Source organism: Narcine bancroftii, chromosome 5 (genome assembly GCF_036971445.1).
Source record: "Narcine bancroftii isolate sNarBan1 chromosome 5, sNarBan1.hap1, whole genome shotgun sequence".
Taxonomy (NCBI): domain Eukaryota; kingdom Metazoa; phylum Chordata; class Chondrichthyes; order Torpediniformes; family Narcinidae; genus Narcine; species Narcine bancroftii.
Window position 1 is genome coordinate 127,447,363 of NC_091473.1, and position 20,461 is coordinate 127,467,823.

Here is a 20,461-nt window from a genome sequence, read left to right on the forward strand (position 1 = left end):
CAAAATGAGTCAATTAGGGATGATTGAAATAGTGGTTGAGAACCACTGTTCTAAAGAGTTAAATGAGATTTGGCATGTGCTTCAATACTCTATATCAAGTTTTTACAGGTGTACTGTGGAAAGTAAACTGGCTGGATGCATCTTGGCCTGGTTTGGAAAACTGAATGCCCTGGAATGCCGAAGGCTGCAGAAAGTTGCAGATGTAGCCATGCCCATTATGGGCACTGACCTCTCAGGCATTTATATGAGCTGCATGATGTGGGAGCTGATGGACCCTGTTGTGGTTCCTGATGACTGCTTTTTAGTTGCTCAAGAATTCAGGCTCAAAATTGATGACCAGTGAGAACTAAGAGACTTCTAGAGGAGCCATAACCCTTGATTCTTTCTCACAAGTTCGAGATTCTTACACCCTGGGGCTGTAGGAAGGATGAGCAACTTAACTGTGGCACAATGGTTCAGGAAGCCATTCAAGAGGGAAGAGAATGGATACTATCGGGGATAGTATCGTTAAGGGAATAGACAAAATTCTCTGTTCCAGAGATAAAGTGTCCCAAAGGCCACGTTGCCTGCCTGCTGCCTGGTTGGGATCATCTTACCTGACCTGCAGAGGTATTTGCAGTGGGAGGGGAAAGATTCAGTTGTCATGGACAACGTGGGTACCAGCGACGTAGGTAGAACCAGGAAAGAGGTTCTGCAAAGTGAGTTTGAGGAGCTAGGGATGAAATTAAAAAGCAGAACCAAAAAGTTGGTAATCTCTGGATTACTACCTGAGCCAAGTGGAAATTGTGGAGAAGATTAGAGTTAAGGGAATGGCTCAAGGATTGATGTGGGAGAAGTGGGTTCCAATTGATGGGAAATTAGCACCAGCATTGGGAAAGAAAGGAAATGTTCAAAGGGGACAGGCTCCATCTGAATCGTGATGGGACCTGGATCCTATGGAATCACATAACTAGGACTTTGAATAAATAGTAGGGGGTAGTGTTGGTTCAACAGATTGGAGAAGGATGGATAAATTAAAAGAAGCGTGTGGAAAAAGTAAAAGCAGAAGTTGAAAAAAGAGAAAACTAAAAGTAGTAGGGATGAAAGTCAGCTGCAAAAAAGGCAAAGATTACAAGATTTTATTAACACAATGAGTACAGGGGCACTTTTATCTAAACACCGCAGTATTCAAAACAAAGTCAGTGAACTTGTGCCACAATTCAGTACAAAGGGTTTGATTCAGTGACCATTATGGAAATGTAGTTGCAGTGTGGAGAAGAGTGGAAATTAAATATTCAAGTATATCCGGTAATACCAAAGGTCAGGCTGGGAGGTGGGGTGGTGCTCTTAGTTAAGGAAGAGATCAGGGCAATAGTTAAAGTTCAAGCAGCCTTTATTTGTCATTTTAAAACCAACTGCATATGCAGTACGCAGTTAAAAAATGAGACAACGTTCCACCAAAACCATGGGGCTACATTAAACGACATGAGACAAAAAACTGTGTAAGACAACACAAGACTACACTATTACAATGAAAGGCAAAACAAAAAACTACACTGGATTACAACCCACGCAAAGTTACATTAAGTAAATAAAAAAACATTGCAACGTTACAGTAATTAATAAACAAACTCGACAATGGGCACAGTCAAGACAAGTTACAATAGACTCTGAATATTGAAAGTCTGATAGCTTTGAATGAAGAAACTGCCACCAGGTCCAGAGAGGCCATTGCAGGTTGCTGCCACGCCACCAACTTGGACCAGGCTTGCAGGAATCTAATAGATATTAAAAGCCTGTTAGCTTGAGTGAAAAAATTGTCACCCAGTTTACAGTCCATAGGAGCCCATAAGTCTCCACACCATCCGCCACAGGGCCCCATGAACCAAGATGGCGCAACCGCCAGGACCCCTGAACCAGACACATGATACTGCTGCTCTGAACAACACCTTTCGCAGAACATGCCACGACCTCGCCACCTTGGCCAGCGGCAAGAAGTGATGCTGAAGATTGGAGGCCTCGTCCCCACAGTGGAGGTTCGGTCCCCACAGCAGAGGCTTGGTCTTCACAGCAGTCAAGGACACGCAGCTTTGCAGCTTCTTCCCAAAGGTTTGTTGTTGTTGCTAGTGAGAGATGATGCAAGATCTAAGGACCAAAATGTTGAATCCATCTGGGTAGAGATTAGAAATATTAAAGGGGGAAAAAAATCACTGGTGGCAGTTGTCTGTCAGCTACCCAATAACAACATTACAGTGGTACAGGCAATAAACTAAGAAATATTGGAGGCATAAAAGGATGGAACAGCAATTGTCATTGGTGACTTTAACATGCACAAAGACTTGGTGAATCAGATTGGTTGAGGCAACCTTGAGGAGGACTTCATAGAACACATACATGATGCCATTCTTGAATAGGATGTTACTGAACCTATAAGGGAACATGCTATTTTGGATCTGGTCCTCTGCAAAGAGATAAAATTAGCGATCTTGGAGTTAGGGATCCACTTGGAATGAGTGATCACAGTATGAGTGGGTTCTTCTTTCAAATGGAGTGTACAATAGTTTGGTCTAAAACCAGTGTATTATGCCTAAAGAAAGAAAACTCCAAGGAGATGAGGAGGAGGAGTTGGCCAGGGTAGACTGAGAATGCAGGTTATATGGAGGGATGGTGGAAGATTTTCAAAGAGATTTTTCACAGTGCTCAACAAAAGTATATTCCAGTTCAAACCAGGGACAGTCAGGGTGAGGACAGCCGGCCTTAGATAACAAAGGAAATAAAGGAAAGCATCAAACTAAAGGCTTGTGTGTACAAAGTCGCCAAAGAGTAGTGGGAAACTTTAAAAAGCAACAAAGAAACTCGAAGCAAGGAATAAAGAGAGGGAAGATAGACAATGAAAAATTATAAAAACAAAATATAAAAATGGACAGTAAAAGTTTTTACAATCATATAAAGAACAAAAGAGTGGCTAAAGTTGTGATGGCTCCCGAGTGACTGGCTCAGGAGGGGCCGGCTCGGGCTTATATTAGGGTTGGCTGATTGACAGCTGGCCCGGTGGAGTCAGCTCCCAGATTGCACCCTGCAGTAGGCTAGTGGTCAGATCAGCACATTCAAAAGTGAAGGTTGGTCCCTTGGAAGATGAGAAGGGGGAATTGATATTGGGTAATGAGGAAATGTTGAGGCTTTGAATAATGATTTGGTGTCTGTCTTCATACCATGCCACAGATACATATTATGGATGTGATGAGAGGTGAGGACCTGGATGTAACAGTTATCACTAGAGAGGTAGTACTGAGGAAACTTGAGAGTGTAAAGATAGATAAGTTCCCTGGTCCTAATGGAATGCATCCCTGGGAACTGAAAGAAATGGTAGAAGTTATAGTTGAGGTTTTGGTGATAATTTACCAAAATTCTCTGGACTCTGGGCAGGTCCAGGTGGATTTGAAGATGGCAAATGTCATGCAAATATTCAAAAAAGGATGGAGGCAAAATGCAGGGAACTGCATCTGTAGTTGGGGAAAATCCTTGAAAAAAGAGCAAAGCATCTGGAGGGAAATGGATCCATCAGACAACATGGTGCAACATGGATTCATAAAGGCAGGTCCTGTTTGACAAGGGTACTGGAGTTCCTTGAGGATATAATGAGCACAGTTGATAGAGTGGAGCAGATGAACATTGTTTACCTGGATTTCCAGAAGGCGCTCAATAAGATGCCGCATAAAAGATATACAAAAGGATGAAAAGAGTGATGTATTAGCATGTTTAGAGGATTGGTTAACCAATAGAAAGCAGAGAGTTGGGAAACAGGGGTGTTTTCTAGTTGGCAGTCAGTGGTGAGAGAGAAATGGCAGGGTTCAGTGCTGGACCGGTAACTGTTCACGATATGCATTAAGAGGGGACAGAATAACGTGTATATAAGTTTGCTAATTACACTAAAAATTAAGTGGAAAAGCAGATTGTGCTGTGATAGATTATGTTAATATTTTATATTGTTTTAAAGGAGATAAATTGTGGGAATTTTAATTACGTCACACACAGATAAAATGCTGGAGTTCTGCTCAAGCCAGACAGTTCAGGCTCCGAGTGTCTTTGCAAAAACTTTGAAGAATGCCTGTAAGGACTTCACAAGTAGGTATTAATTGGACATGCTGTGGAGTAATGGGTTGTTGTTTTGGAAAGCAACAGATGAACGAACTAGTGCCGCAGTCTGAGTGGAGTTTGTTATTCTAAGAGGGTCATGTGGTTTTCTCTGAGTGAGAGAGAGAATTCTGTTCTACAGTTCAGCAGCAGCAGCTGGGACTGGAACAGGACAAGCTGGCAAGCTTGTGGAAAACCCCATTTTGAAGACGGGTTGTGAGTTCAAAGCCCTTGTGGTCCATACAAGAGGAGATGGCTGGCTGTATAATGTTTTGCCTGAGATAAGGGAAACAGAAAAGGAACTCTATGGTGACCTGAAAGAAAGAGGTTATCAGCTGGAAAATCTTGATAGGGCAAGTTTCTTCGGTAAGACACTGAAATGGCTGATCAGAAGGAATCAGTTTGTGTCTAATGAGCAAAAAAAGTCTCTCTCTGAAAACCAACAAGAACCTTCCTGAGCAGTAACCATTTACCTTTCAAGCACTAAAGCCTGGTGAACTTCATAAATGTTAAATTCTGTGCATAGTATAAGAATTGCCTGCAACCAGTGAACTTGGAGGAGTGAGAAGTGAGATTGGACTGTGAATCAATGAACTTTTCTGAACTTACACACACATTACATACACGTGGGGTTAGAGTTAGAAGGGGGTTAAATTAGGTTAAGTTGTTAATAGTAATAAGTTAAAGTTTGATCCTGTTTTGATGTTTAAAGATAATTAAAATAAACTTTTGTTTAAGTAACCATTTGTCTTGGTGAATTTCAATTGCTGCTCGGTTTTGGGGTCCTCTAGGCTCATAACAGTGCAAAGGATTCAAAGAGTCTGCAGAGAGATAATAAAATGGTTAAGTGAGTAAGCAAGGGTCAGGCAGATGGAGGACAATGTTGGTAAATGTTAGGTTATCCACTTTGGAAGGAAAAATGTAAGATTCAATTATCTTTTAAAATGGCAAGTGATTGCAGCACGCTGCCGTGAAGAAGGACTTAAAAGTGCTTGTTCATGAATAATAAAAGGTTGGTTTGAAGGTGCAGCAGGTTATCAAGAAGGAACATGAAATTTTAGCCTTCATTGCTAGAGGAGCAGGGAGGCTATGCTGTATTAGTACAATATACTGGTGAGGCCGCATTTGAAGTTCTGCATGCAGTTCTGGTCTCCTTACTTGAGGAAAAGATGTACTGGCCTTGGAGGTGGCGCAGAGTAAGTTCACCAGGTTGATTCCAGAGATGGATTAGAAAGGCCAAACTGGCCTGTTACGGTGCTGTAATTGTTTTATGGTTATATGTTATATGAGAAGGTTAGCTTATGAGGAGAGATTGAGTCATCTTGGTCCGTACCCGCTGGAATTTAGAAAAATGGGGGGGGGATTGCATAGGAATATGTAAAATGATGAAATGCATAGATAAGGTAGAGATAGGTAAGGTGCTTCCATTGGTGAGGGAGACTAGAATGAGGGGACATACCCTCAAGATTTAAAGCAGTAGATTTAGGACAGTGATGAGGAGGAACTACTTTTCCCAGAGGGTGGTGAATATGTGGAATTCGCTGCCCATTGAAGCAGTGGAGGCCACAACCTGGCATGGAACAGAGTCAGAGAGAGAGAGATAATGTGCTCTGTGCTGGTGCTAAATAGAGTGCTCATCTGTGCTGCTAACCAATGACGATCCTAGGCGATTTAAATTAGGCAACGGTGAGGTGTGCATTAATTAGTGGCCAGAGTCCATCCTTGATTGACACGCGATGTGAATTCTGAATAAATTTCAGATAGGGAGGACACGTGCCCACCCGCAATTCACACATTCAAGAAGGCAGGGAGGCCACGCTTCCTCCACACACAACATTCCAGCCCTCGGAAGCCATGTCACTCCACGCACAACATTCCAGCCCTCGGAAGCCATGTCACTCTACACACAACATTCCAGCCCTCGGAAGCCATGTCACTCCACACACAACATTCCAGGCCTCGGAAGCCATGTCACTCCACACACAACATTCCAGCCCTCGGAAGCCATGTCACTCCACACACAACATTCCAGGCCTCGGAAGCCATGTCACTCCACACACAACATTCCAGCCCTCGGAAGCCATGTCACTATGATGACAATCAATGCCCCTTTCACACTTGTATCCCACTAAATTGGCCGTTCAGTGCCCTAGGTTAGGAATGGGGGGTTTGGCTTTTCACACTTGACCACTCCTATCTGGGACGTTGAACCCTTTCTAGTCCAGGGTTAGGACTACTCTACCTTCTACTGGTGATGTCACGACGCATCGAGTGATGGTGGACTTGCCCTAAATCCTGATCAATGTATTAGGATCCTATATTTGAACAAAATTAATCATGCCTAATTATAACATAATTAAGCTTTATGTACAGCACAGTATGAGCCCTTCAGCTGCTGTTACTTTTATGCCGATCTACATAAATCTTTATAAGAGATCGTGGGAAAGTAATAACAATAGTGGACAATTTTTAAATAGTGTGGGAAAGTTTGTAGCACTATAGCACTCAATTTATACAACGTGGAAAAGTTTGTAGTGCTATCGCATGCAATTTATGAAAAGCGTTAGTGGACCTGCCCTCCCAGAATTTTGTGCATCAGAGATGCACAATGGCTGCATGCACAGAGCATTCCTGGAGGGGTTTCTCTGCTGCACAGCATTCTGGGAAGTCAGGTCTGCCATTGCTTTTTCCCATGGTCTTTATAAATTGTGCGCTATAGCGCTACCAACTTTCCCATGCTGTTTAAAAATCATCCACTATTGCTATTTATTGCTATAGCCCCCCACTGCAGCTTTCCCATGGCAAAGTTTATACTTTCATTTTAATCTTTTCTTCCTTCTGGTTCCAGCACTGACACAAACCTTGGGTTATTTCAATCCCACAATGTAATTGCCCATTCTACACTTGCCTGATTGCAATGATGGCATCTGCAGACTCCGGGGATTGTACTAGGGGTTGAGACCATCAATCCCTGGCATGAGATGATGTCATATAACGTCAGTATTGAGAATATTTTCCCTTCATACTAGACACTTTAAAGGCCGATTCACCATTAATTCCTGGGATCACTTGCAAGTGTGAAAGGGGCTAATGACTCTATTTACATGTTACGACTATAAAAACAGGAAAGGAAAAATGAAAGAGCAAAAAGACATGCTTAAAATAAAACAATACTAATTCTGGATCAATATATACATGTGCCTTCTGTATGCTGGACAAGGCACATAATTAAATTCAATGACAGCACCTCACCAGGGTTGCCAGATTTTAAAAAATTAAAACTTTTTTAAAAAGTTCTAAAAAGAGCCAACAGAACCAAAATAAGAGCCTAAAAATCTAAAACCACCCAAAAAAATGGCTGTAACAATAGCCAGGAGGATTCAGGACTGAATTTGTTATTTTAAATAAAAACTCCCTAAGCCCCCACCCCATGAGCTATTTGTTTCCGTTAATGGGAGTTCTGGGTCAACACTATCGTTGTCAAGTAAAACAAAATACATACATCGTTTCTAACTTTTGTCTGATCAATGACACACTACTTATAAACAGTAACTTTGAATCTGACACTACTTATAAATTGTAACTTTGAATTCCCTGAGTTTTTTTAGTAAATACACTATTTGAGTAGATTGCACTGCTCAGCGTGCCATTAAAAAAAAAGAAAAAAAAGACTTACCAGAATGCTCTTTTCTTTGGCTTGGCTTCGCGGACGAAGATTTATGGAGGGGGTAAAAAGTCCACGTCAGCTGCAGGCTCGTTTGTGGCTGACAAGTCCGATGCGGGACAGGCAGACACGGTTGCAGCGGCTGCAGGGGAAAATTGGTTGGTTGGGGTTGGGTGTTGGGTTTTTCCTCCTTTGTCTTTTGTCAGTGAGGTGGGCTCTGCGGTCTTCTTCAAAGGAGGTTGCTGCCCCCCCAAACTGTGAGGCGCCAAGATGCACGGTTTGAGGCGTCAGCAGAGAAACCCCTCCAGGAATGCTCTGTGCATGCAGCCATTGTGCATCTCCAAAGGATGTGCCCTGTTCAGCTGGAAAGTCCAGTGATATTGTTTCCATGGCCACAGCTTTCATACGTCTGCTTGAAAATTCTTTGTATTATAAGGAACAAACTGTTTCTTGATGATTACTGAAAAATGTACTGGCTGAAATCAGTGATGAGATTGCGGCAATCTTCAAGGATGAGTGTTTCATAGTCATGTCGAGAAGTGGAACAGCTTGAAGGGTAGTCTCCTTTGGGGGGGGGGTGGTGGGAAGGTTGGGAGGGTTCAAAGAGAGAATAGTTGGTGACCACCTTTGGAGGGGGGCAGAGGAGGCTGCTCTAGGTTGGAGTGGTCGGAGCATGGGAAGCTCCACCCTGACCGGGGCTTCTCCCCACAGTGGTCCCTCCAGAGAGCATTCATGTCTCTGTGAGTCATCGGCAGGGTGATATTGCAGAACTTCCCCTCAGCCCTGCAAACTTGATTGGGTGCTCCCTACTCCATGTACTCTGATCCCTCCTGGACTGTTTTCCCAGTTGCCCATCCCATGAGGGGCAAGACTACCCTCTAAGGTCAGGACGAGCAGTGGTAACTAAATAGCCCTCCAAGCACCAGTCACCTTCATGCTTGTGGATGCCCTCATAGAGAACCATGATCAGTGCCCATTCCCTAACACCCCATGCTCCAGTGCCCACAGAGTGCCACTGTGGCCGGCCATGTCAGCCCCATTCTGGGAGGGCAGGGAACCTGGGTCAGACCACAGCCACCGCCCATTCCCATAGTGTGGTGCCATCATCAACCCCTTCTAGCAGGACCGGCAAGGCATTGGAAATCGTCTGCTGGTCAGACAGACTGCTCGCTTCCTGATGAGAGAGAGCCTCCTTGTCTCCCAATTGAAGCAGCAGCATGGCTAAGTGTTCAGTTGGTCACTGATGATATTGGTCTCCATGCCTGGTTAGCCCTTTAGCAGAGTAGTCCTGAGACTCCATTATCCCGCAATGACCACCTATGTGCCCACCTGAGGTCCCTCAATTTTTGACTACCTCCCCATTTTGGAGAGTTGGTGGAGTGCCCTTATTGCAGACCTGAGACTGCATGGTCACTGGTCGGGCTTGTAAAGGCTCAGGCATGTAAGGAGGAAGAAGTGTCGGACTCAGTTTCCTCAGGGTTATCGCATACCCATTCCCCTATCACATGTTGATTTTCCCCCCCCCCCCCCCCACCCCACCCTCCTGTGGGAGGATGGCTCAGACTTTTCCTGAGTCAAGCTGCAAACCTGACCAGTGAGCTGCTTGCAGCTGTTGTGTTTCAATCAGCTTGGAAGCTGCCTCCACGATTTTAATTAATAAGTTGGTCACTTGTCATTGGGCAATTTGCAGTGCCTCCTACAGTTCCTAACACTCATGTTGCAGAGACTCTATCTCCCTATCTTTCTGGGTGCCCTTACTACTTTATTCGGACATGATATCACACTGCCCTCTTAGTAGGGATAACAGGGCTGTCCCATGATTTCCCCCGGCCTTGGGAAATCCCAATAAATTCAGATGGGAGACCACATGGTGCCCTATCTTCTCTTCACGGGGTTCCAACCTGTCGACCCAATCGACTATCATTGCATGCCTAATGGCTGAACCCCTGGCTGTCATTGATCCACTTGGGGATTTTACAATCTGACCCTGGATCCCCAAGGGTCGCTGCATTGTCCCCATTTCTAAAATCAGTGATGGGATACCTGTCGGTGAGCAGGTATACAATTATGCATACACCTGACAGGATACCCACACTCACAGTTATTAATACAATCAAACACAGGATTAAGACTCCACATGTGTCCAGTCGTAACTCTTTGAACCTTGCTCGCAGCGCCAATTTGTTGGATTGAGAAGAGTATCAGCTTGATAGGTACACAGAGAGATGAGTCTGGACACATGTGTTACAATCACACATAAATTTTATTAACACATGGGAAACAGGGGAGAATGTTAAACGATACACAATTACTAATTCCTGTAAGCGACAATACAGACCTTGGACATCAGTTAGACTCCGACAACGGTAAACCTATATTCGACCCCGCTCACACACTATAAACAGGGTCTCTTACACATGCTTCCAGTTTCCTGATCAATGTGGGTGTAGCTCTACTGCAAGTATTGATCTATCACTACACTACAGCTCCGCTGCAGTGTAGTGCACACTTACCCCTGACTCTTTCAGTGACGTTCACAGTCGAGACTTGGCATGGCGTAATGTCCGGGGCTTGGACCGTGAGGCACAGAGAGAGAGAGAATGTGCTCTGCGCTGGTGCTAAATACAGTGCTAATCTGTGGTGCTAACCAATAATGATCCTAAGTGATTTAAATTAACCAGCGGCAAAGTGTGGACTAATTAAGAGCTGGAGTCCAATCTTGACTGACAGTTAATGTGACTTCCAAATAAATTTCATTCGGAGAGGACCAATTTTGGTGTCATTCACCAATTTACTGCTAACTTGGACTAATTTCCACACTTTCAACAACACCACCAGTTGCATTTATCTACATTTAATTTCATTGACTGTAACGGGAGGGGTGGGGGGGGGGGGGAAGCACTGCTAGCATTTTATATCTTATAATGCATTCATTGCCAGCAATCAAAGAGAAAGTTTTCTCCAAATGAAATACAAAATAAAAATCTGGAGGATCTAATGAACCAAGGCCAACATGAATAGACAGAAACATAAAGCCAATGGTTCCTTTCATTTGTTGGTAGCAACTGACCTTTAATTATCAGGGTTATAATTGTGCTATATCCAACTGTTATTATGATTGCTCCAAAGTAGAAGGATCCTGACAATTTTTTTCCAGTTTCTCAAACAAAAATGAAATCCTTCTCCAAGAAAGGCACAACTAATCTGGTAAAAGAACAAGTCAAATAAATGTGAAGGATCTCTCTGCTCAGAAAATAATTCTGCTAATGGAAAATACATCATGAAAAAGTTAACAGTAGACCTTAATTCATGATGGAATTTAAACAGTTTTTGAAAGGGAAGATAAATTTGCAGATTGAATATTCAACCTGTGTATCAGAAGTTGCACTGCCAGTTTACACACAAAGGAGAAAGTGCCACAGCAGTTGCTCAAATGTTCACAAGACAGTTAGTGCAGGTAACACTGCTCCAGACTGGTGCTGGCGTTCCTCTAATGTCTGAATTTTCCCCCGGAGTTGTGCAATTTCCATTCGTTGCATTTCAATGATCCGTTCTGATTCCTGGTCAAAATTAAGTCGTGCAATTGTACCACTTCTTGAACAATTGTCTGAAAAAAGAACAAATATATCTTTTCTGTTTTTTTATGTAATATTCTGGCATGAAAATGTTCCTCAATAGAAATAAAAATATATACATGCAATTGCCCTTTATACAGATATGATCAATCAAGGACTTTGGGTTTGATGAAAGACATTAGACTCTTTTAAACTGCAGCACATATTAGTTTATTAAAGCTGCCTTATACTCACAATGCTGTTGTGATTATTGTCAGTACAATTTAATAAACTAATATGTACACTAAGAGGTCTTGTCTCTCTGCAAGACAAACCTGGAAGGCTAGACTGTAGCTCTGGACTGCTTTATATACAAGGTCACCAGGATGTCCCCTGGTGACCTAGTGGTGTAATTACATATAACCACACACTTCACTGCACTAAACTCATATCCATTGGCTCTGTTAATATCCAAATGTCTATTGATCTTTGTCTTGTTAAACAATGCACTGAGATCCTGTGTAGAAAATTCTATTCCTGGACATAGATTCCTCAGGCAAGGCAAAAAAAAACATCATCTCTGTATCTAACCTTCATGTTCTAAAATCTAGAACATATAGTTCTCTTTTAATGGTAAATATCTTTTAGCTTGGCCTATGAAGATCCAGCAGCCTTATGTGCAACAACTGGATCTTTGTACTAAATTTTAGTTAGGTTCAATGGAATTAATTTTGAAAGACAATTCATCCTTCTCAAGACAAATTTAACAAATGAACAGTATTCTGGAACACACAATTCTGAACAATAAATGAATCAGGATATGATTCAGTACATGAGATGTAACAGGTGAAATTGAAATAGTTTACCTTTAAAGTCAATGGCACATGGTTTCTTGGACTTCTTCAGGGTTCCAAGAGTTACTTCCAAATCATGTACCTTGATTCGAGCAATCTTCAGCTCCTGCCGCAAATCATTTATCTCTTTAATTAAAGCAACATTTTCCTGAGAAATGGAAGAAACAGCTTAAAATTGTGGAGGCAATGTAGTGGAATTTTTAGGGTTGGAAATGTTTTAAAAAATGGAAAAAGCAAGCATTGGAATCTCTACTGGCAGCTTATTCCTGATATCAACTAACCTTTGTGTGAAAATATTTATCTCTCAGGTTCCTTTTAAACCTGCATCCTCCAGTTTTAGAAACCATACCATCAGAAATAGTCATTGGTGACCTTTCATAACTTTGCATAGTTTTTCATGGTAACTCTCGGCCTCCTTTGCTCCAAAGAAAATGGACGTACAGTTGTCTATTTAATCTCTCCCAGCATCATCCCTTGTGAATTTTTTCTTCACTCTTTCCAGCTTAATAATAAATTTCCTAAGGGGTGGTGATCAGAATTACTTACAACACTCTTCAGTGAAGCCCAACCAAGTTTTGGTATAAAATAATACCCTCACTCTTGTATTCAATGCCTTGGCCAATGCTTCATTTCCTTAAAGGAGGTCAAGTGCCACCATTTCTCCAGTAGAGCCAATTTTATATTGCTTCAGAAAACTTTCCTGGACATACTTAGCAAATTGACGCTCTAATTCCCTCTGACTTGGAGGGCCTCAAGTGTATCCCATCAAAGTGATCATGTCTTTCTTATTTCCTTCTATATAACTGCTCAGGGCTATCCTGACAATGTTCTTCATAACATGGTGTTATTCCATCTGCACTCTTAACTCCAGCTCGGTTAAGTCAGAAACATCATTACCCTGGAACATTAAAGCTAAGTTTCTGTAATATCAGTCAGTGCTCATCTGGAAACATGAGAGATTGCAGATGCTGGTATCAGGAGTAATAAAAAGAAAACTGCTGGAGGAAGGTCAGCAAACCTTGCGGCATCTGTGGAGGCAAAGGGACGACCAACATTTTTGGTAGATATGCTATTCATGTCGGATTGCTAATTAAGTTATATGACATTTTTTAATGAATGCTTCAATATAATGTTGAATTTTCAAATGAAAAATTGATAATGTGGTGAATATAATCAAAATGCTAAGCTTCAGTCATTCTGAATCTCAAAACTGTTGGTGGAATTTGTATGGCATAAAGTATATGATCTCAGGAAAACAACAGAGGAATTACATGTATTTGAAAATAAATTATTTAATTCTGTGATAATTAATATAAAGTATTAAATATTTCTTTCTCCAATGATTCAGCAATCTGTCACTCAGGCTCAAATTTCCTACCTGCATGATACGGACATTATCAGCACGGTGAATCTCAGCGTCTTTCAGTAGTTTTTTCTGAAGCGTTGTAATGCTTTTTTCTAAATGATTTCTTTGTCTTCCAAACTCTTTCTGAATATCTGAATCAACAGCTGCAATATCAAACTAATAGGTAGAGAATAGTTAAAGCTGGAAAACTAATTTATTTCAAGTTCAAGTTTATTATCATCTGACTCTATATACATACACAACCAAAATGTTTCTCCAGACCATGGTGCACCCGCATAATACATTTCTCGCACTGTGCATAATAATCACATGGATACATAAAAAATAAAATAAAAATAAATGTGTGTAAATATTCTGAATAATTTACTCCGTTTCGCATAGAAGATGCCCAAGGTTACAGGGCACTGTTCATCAATCTCAAAGTCGGCAGAAGTTATTTCCCATCCTGACAATATGATTTGGAAGCTCTTGTACCTTCTTACTGTTGGTAGTAAGTTAAATATGGAATATTTAAATATTCCATATGGAACTGATAAAATCAAAATTAGATTTCTTCAAGTAATTAATTCAAATTAAGAATCCTAGAAGACAAATATTGCAATTTTCAACACGATATAAGGCAAAGTATATCAATGATAGGAAACAAATAAAAGGTACCTTTCAATATCATTCATTTTTCATTATACACCATTGAACTTCTTTCAATTTCATCCTATCTAAGAGTTTTAAAAAATTTAACTGGGAGGATAAGATCATATTTGTCTGAACAGTAATCAGTAAAATAAAATTATTTTAGATTATATTACATTTTTATAATTACTGAAAATGTTTTTAAAAAATGATCTTGTTAGCTCTGGGATGCCCTTGATGCCCTGACGAATCAAATACCTGTCAATCTCTGCCTTAAATACAGCTATTGACCTTGCCTATGACAATAAGTTCCACAAACTCATGGTCCTCTGGCTAAAGAAATTTCTCCTCATCTCAATTTTAAATCGACACCTTTTATCCTGAAGTTGTGCCTCTTGTCCTAGACTCCCCTACCATAGGAAACAACCTTGCCACATCTACTCTGTCCAGACCTTTCAGCATTCAAAATGTCTCCATGAGCTTCCCCACCCCCCTTCATCCTTCTGTACTCCAACGAGCCAACAAACATTCCTCATATGCTAACCCTTTCATTTCTGGTATCACTCCAGTAAATCTACTCTTAAGTCTCTCCAATGTCAGCACATCCTTTCTCAAATAAGGTACCCAGAACTATACAATGTTCTCCAATTGAGGTCTCATCATTGCCCTATAGAATCTCAACATTACACCCCTGCTCTGATATCCTTTCCTATAGAAATAAATACCAACATTGCATTCACCTTTTGCACCACCAACTCAACCAGGAGGGTAACCTTAACACCATGTTCCTTTACACCTCCAAATTTTGAATTTTCTTCCCATCCAACTAATAATCTGCCCATTTTCTTCTCTCAAAGTGTCTGACTGTACACATTCTGATGTTATATTTTATCTGCCACCTTTTTGCCCATTTTCCAATCTATCCAAGTTGCTCTTCAACCTATTCATATCCTCAGCACCACCCGCCTAATATCTATTTTGGTATCATCTGCAAATTTTGCCACAAAGCCACCTGTACCATAATCCAAATTATTTATCTATAAAAATATCAAAGGCCTTTATGACCTTTTGTATAGGGGATGTAGGTGCAGCGAGTGGATGTCCATAGTGAAACTAAGGTGGTCAAGTTCAGGGTATTGGAAGATATTGATAGGATGAAAGTCATGTGAGGTATCAGGGATGTAAATGAGGAGAGACTGAACCGGGGTGGGGTGGGGGGGGGGGGGTGAAAATGGAACTGGAATCCTGCTGAAGATGTAAGTAGGAGAAGGTGTCAATGTAATTAGACTAGATTTAGATTATTCTAACAAAGAGCCCACACAGACAATTAGGGTATAAATAAAAGGAGTAAAATGAGTAAATATGCAGACAATACAAAATTAGGGGGAGTTGTGGATAGTGAGGAGGGATTTCATGGACTACAGAAGGATTTGGACTGTTTGGAAAGGTGGGCTGAAAGGTGGCAGATGGAGTTTAATGTAGATAAGTGTGAGGTGTTTCATTTTGGGAGGAATAACTAAAATAAGATGTATGCAGTGAAGGGGAGGGGATTGAGGAATGCAGAGGAACAGAGGGATCTTGAAATGATGGTTCAGCATTTCTTGAAGGTGGATTCCCATGTAGATAGAGGGGTGAAGAAGGCTTTTGGTATGCCGGCCTTCATAAATCATAGAATAGAATATAGGAGACTGTTTAAGGCATTGGTGAGGCCAAGTTTGGATTATTGTGTGCAGTTCTGGTCTCCAAATTATAGGAAAAATATAAATAAGGTTGAGAGGGTGCAAAGAAGGTTAACAAAAATGTTGTCTGGATTGCAGTATCTTGAATATGGAGAAAGATTGAGTAGACTTGGACTTTATTCATTGGAGCATAAAAGGTTGAGAGGGAATTTGATAGAGATATTTAAAATTATGAAGGGAATAGATAGAGTAGATGTGAATAGGCTCTTTCACTTGAGGGTAGGGGAGATTGGAACAAGGGGTCATAAGTTAAGGGTTAGGGGGAAAAACGCTAGGAGTAACATAAGAGGATACTTCATTCAGAGAGTGGTGGCTGAGTGGAACGATCTTGTGGAAGAGGTAGTTGCGGCAGGGTCAATTCTGTCATTTAAGAGGTTAGATGAGTATATGGATGTGAGGTGGTTGGAGGGTTATGGGCAAGGGAGTGGGTAGGTGGAACTAGTGGAGTTTCACGTAAATCGGAGCCGACTAGAAGGGCCAATATTGCCTGTTTCTGTGCTGTAAATTGTTATATGGCTATATAAAACATGAAAGTCTGCAGACACCGTGATTGAAGTAAAAACACAATTCTGGAGAAACTCAGCAGGTCAAACAGTGTTCTTTATGTAACATGGATAAAGGTACAAAATCAAGGTTTTGGGCTTAAGCCCTTCATCAAGATTTCATACCTTGGGGGTGACCCCACAGCATGGTACCGTGGGGATGATGCCTTATGAGAATCACTCTTCATATAATTTAGAAAATGGTGGTTCAGATCTGGAGCTCGAGTCGCCAGTGATTTGGACTGGAGTCTGTGTGGCTGCGGAGGCTGCGGAAGTGCTGGAGGCGAATCCATAGACATGGAGTATCTATGGAAAATAGTGCCTATGGCAGGGGTGGCTAACCTTTTACATTTCATGTGTCAAAATATACAGTGACAAGTAGATCTCGCGAGAATTGGCCTTGTATTTGGCTTCGGCCTTTTAAAAAGTTGAGAGTGAACGAGGGAATGAAAAAGAAAAGAAAGAAGTGTGTGTTCTTTGTATGTCGGCGTGGGAGGGGGGATTGATGGGGGGATTGGTGGTGATGACCAGAGGTAGGGGAGAGGGGGTTGGTGGTGAAGGAGGCCACCAGGGTCTGAAACTGCTCTGTTCAAGTGGTGCTCAAGGCACATACTGTACTGATACGACCACTAGCCTACTGCAGGAGGAGATCTCTGTACCTGCAGAAGGACCACCTAGGGGCTGACTCCACCTGACTAGCTGTCAATCAGCCAACCTGAATATAAGCCTGAGCCGGCCCCTCCTGAGCCAGTCACTTGGGAGATTCCACACCTGAAACTGGTGTGTACAGACTTTTAACAGAATAAAGCCTGCTTGCTGCTACCACAGTGCGTCACAATACAGCATGTCACATGTACTATACCTGCCATACCCTAGAGACACCCCTGTCGACGGACACTCAGTGACTCTGGGCAGAGTCTCTTTTGCTTCTCTTTCGTAAGAGGTGCCCAACAATTTCTGCTGATGGTAAATCTTACAGCAGATGCAATTTCATGTAATAGTATGCTTATTTTTATTACATGACAATAAAGGAATCTTGAACCTTGTTTGACCTGCTGATTCTCTCCAGCATTTTTAAAAAATCTAAATAAAAGGAGATTTGTTGGTAAAAATTTATGGCCCTTGCATAATATCCCCTTAGCATTGGCTGATAATGTCTGTGTCAAGTGGCATAGGATGGTTGAGAACTGCAAAAGCTTGTAGTTATCAGCCAGTTCTGAGGGGATGTACTCCAAAGGGTACGCAAGGGAACAGCCTTCACCAGCATCTTCTATGAGGAAAATGCAAAGAATGTAAAGAATGTTCTTTCTGCTGCCACTCCTCAACATTGCCACCATGCATTCAACAGTCTGGTTGACATAAAAGAGTGTCTGGACCTCAAATCAGGCACAATTTTAATGATTTGCAAGGCATCAGTGATTCCTCTCTTACATGTGAGGCGTGGACTACCTGAAGAGACCTCAAAGTATGAATTCAAGCTCTTCCAAATCCTCTAGCAAAATAAACAAACCACCATCAGAGTCTTCTCCCAGGACAGCACTACAGATTTTAGGTTATAGTTCTGCTCAGTTAGTTCTAATGGGCAAGCCATGTCATTCACATTCCTGTCAAACTGCTCCAAACTCTGTTATTAAGATTACCTAAGGACAGAGGCAATGATAGAAAAATGCTCTCAAAGCCCACAGGGGAGGTAATAGAACTATACAAGTTAGCAGTGTTGCCTGGCTCCCCTTATGTTAAGGGAGAAAGACAAGCCAAAAAATAGTTCCTTCAGAGTGACTGATTGTCCGTGGATTCGCCTCTAGCACTCCCAGAGCCACTGCAGCCACACAGATTCCTGTTCGATCCTTCGGCAACCCAAGTTCCAGATCCAAACCTCTGACACAATCAGGAACTAATCTCCCATGAGCCAGTCTCCAGCAACCCGCAGTCTGTGTAGTTCCACCGATCGCAAGTCACCCATAGCCTGTGTGGGTCCCTCAGATGCTGAGCCCCTAGCTGGTCCCACCTTCGTCACCTTCGGACCGGTCCGCTGGTCCCCCAGAGTATATAACCCCTATTGCCAACTGCCCAGCACAGTTCCTGCCATCTTGGGTGCAGACCTTATGGTTGCAAGGTTTTACTTTTAAACACTTGTGGCTCATTTAACAGGCCATTTGTAACCTGTACAGAGCTGCCGGCATTAGGACCAGGCGGATGAACCTTCAGAGCAGCTCTGTGTCTCCTCTGGCACCAGTGCCAGCAATGCTATTTTTTTCAGTATATAAAGAGTGATTCCATAAGGAACTGAAACCCTCTTCAAGTTCCAATCATAGGAACATAGGAAGTAGGAACAGGAGTAGGCCAAAAATGGCCCATCGAGCCTGCTCCGCCATTCAATACGATCATGGCTGATCTAATTTATGACCTAACTCCACCTACCTGCCTTCTCCCCATACCCCCTAATTCTTCTACCATGTAAAAATTTATCTAACCGAATTTTAAATATGTTTAATGAGGCAGCCTCAAACACTTCCCTGGATAGAGAATTCCAAACATTCACTACTCTCTGGGAAAAACTATTTTTCCTCATCTTTGTCCTAAATCTACTCCCCCGAATCTTGAGACTGTGTCCTCTCGTTTTAGTTTCCCCGGCCAGCTCAAAAAAACCTTCCTACATCTATCCTATCCATGCCCTTCATAATCCTCTATGTTCCTATAAGATCTCCTCTCATTCTTCTGAACTCGAGCGAATACAATCCTAGATGATTTAATCTTTCATCATAAGTCAACCCCTTCATACCAGGGATCAACCTAGTAAACCTCCTCTGGACCGTCTCCAAAGCCAGTATATCCTTCCTCAAATATGGAGACCAGAACTGGACACAGTACTCCAGGTGCGGTCTCACCAGTACCTTGTACAGTTGCAACATGACCTCCCTACTCCTGAATTCAATTCCTCTAGCGATGAAGGCCAACATTCCATTTGCCTTCTTAATAACCTGCTGCACCTGTAACCTAACTTTTCACGATTCATGCACAAGCACTCCCAAGTCCCTCTGCACAACAACATGCTGTAGTTTTTCACCCTTTAAATAATATTCAGCTCTTTTAGTTTTCTTGCCAAAGTGGATAACCTCACACTTACTAACATTGTACTCCATCTGCCAGTCCTTTGCCCACTCATCCAGCTTAACTATATCCCTCTGCAGACTCTCCACATCCTCATTACAATTTGCTCTTCCACTCAATTTGGTGTCATCTGGAAACTTGGCTACACCACATTTTGTCCCCTCCTCCAAGTCATCAATGTAAATGATGAACAGTTGTGGGCCTAACACTGACCCCTGCGGCACCCCACTTATCACTCTCTGCCAACCTGAAAAACTCCCATTTATCCCGACTCTCTGCCTCCTGTCAGACAACAATTTTCAATCCAGGCCAATATACTTCCCCGGACTCCACTTTCCTGTAACTTACTGATAAGTTTCCTATGCGGCACCTTATCAAATGCTTTCTGGAAATCCAAATATACAACATCAACCTGTTCCCCTCTATCCACCACACCCATTATTTCCTCAAAGAATCCTAACAAGTTTATCAAACAAGATCTTCCCTTTCTAAAACCATGCTGCGTCTGCCTGATTGAACCCTTACGTTCCAGAAGTTTCACTATTTCATCTTTTATGACAGCTTCAAGCATTTTTCCAACTACAGACGTCAAGCTAATTGGCCGATAATTTCCAGTCTTCTGTCTACATTCCTTCTTAAAAAGTGGCGTGACATTTGCTCTCTTCCAGTCTGCCGGGACCTGCCCAGATTCCAAGGAATCAACTATAACCTGCTATTTCCTTCAGAACCCTTGGATGCATATCATCAGGACCAGATGATTTGTCTGGCTTTAGTCCCATTAGTTTCTCCATCACTACTTCCTTTGTAACAATTATTTTATCAAGGCCCTCCCCAACATTCGCATCCTTAACTCCGTACTTGGGCATGCTGGACATGTCTTCCACCGTG

The 20,461-nt window shown here is 42.1% G+C and overlaps 1 protein-coding gene and 1 long non-coding RNA gene across 3 annotated transcripts in view; both read right to left on the bottom strand.

Moving 5' to 3' along the window:
- Positions 1-1,354: 1,354 nt before the first annotated feature.
- LOC138762799 (uncharacterized) lies at positions 1,355-9,280 on the bottom strand. The gene is made up of 2 exons (XR_011357155.1): positions 7,790-9,280; positions 1,355-2,149 (listed from the first exon to the last, which is right to left on the bottom strand). It is a non-coding gene; the product is annotated as an uncharacterized lncRNA (long non-coding RNA).
- A 741-nt stretch (positions 9,281-10,021) lies between these two features.
- The window catches only part of cfap57 (cilia and flagella associated protein 57), a 126,566-nt gene continuing 116,126 nt past the window's right edge, over positions 10,022-20,461 (bottom strand). For both annotated transcript variants that reach the window (XM_069939030.1, XM_069939029.1), the window contains 3 exons: positions 13,564-13,707; positions 12,198-12,333; positions 10,022-11,384 (listed from right to left, as the gene is read on the bottom strand). In XM_069939030.1, the coding sequence (XP_069795131.1) occupies positions 11,215-11,384; positions 12,198-12,333; positions 13,564-13,707 (450 nt within the window). In that variant the 3' untranslated portion in view covers positions 10,022-11,214. The remainder of the gene's footprint in view (positions 11,385-12,197; positions 12,334-13,563; positions 13,708-20,461) is intronic.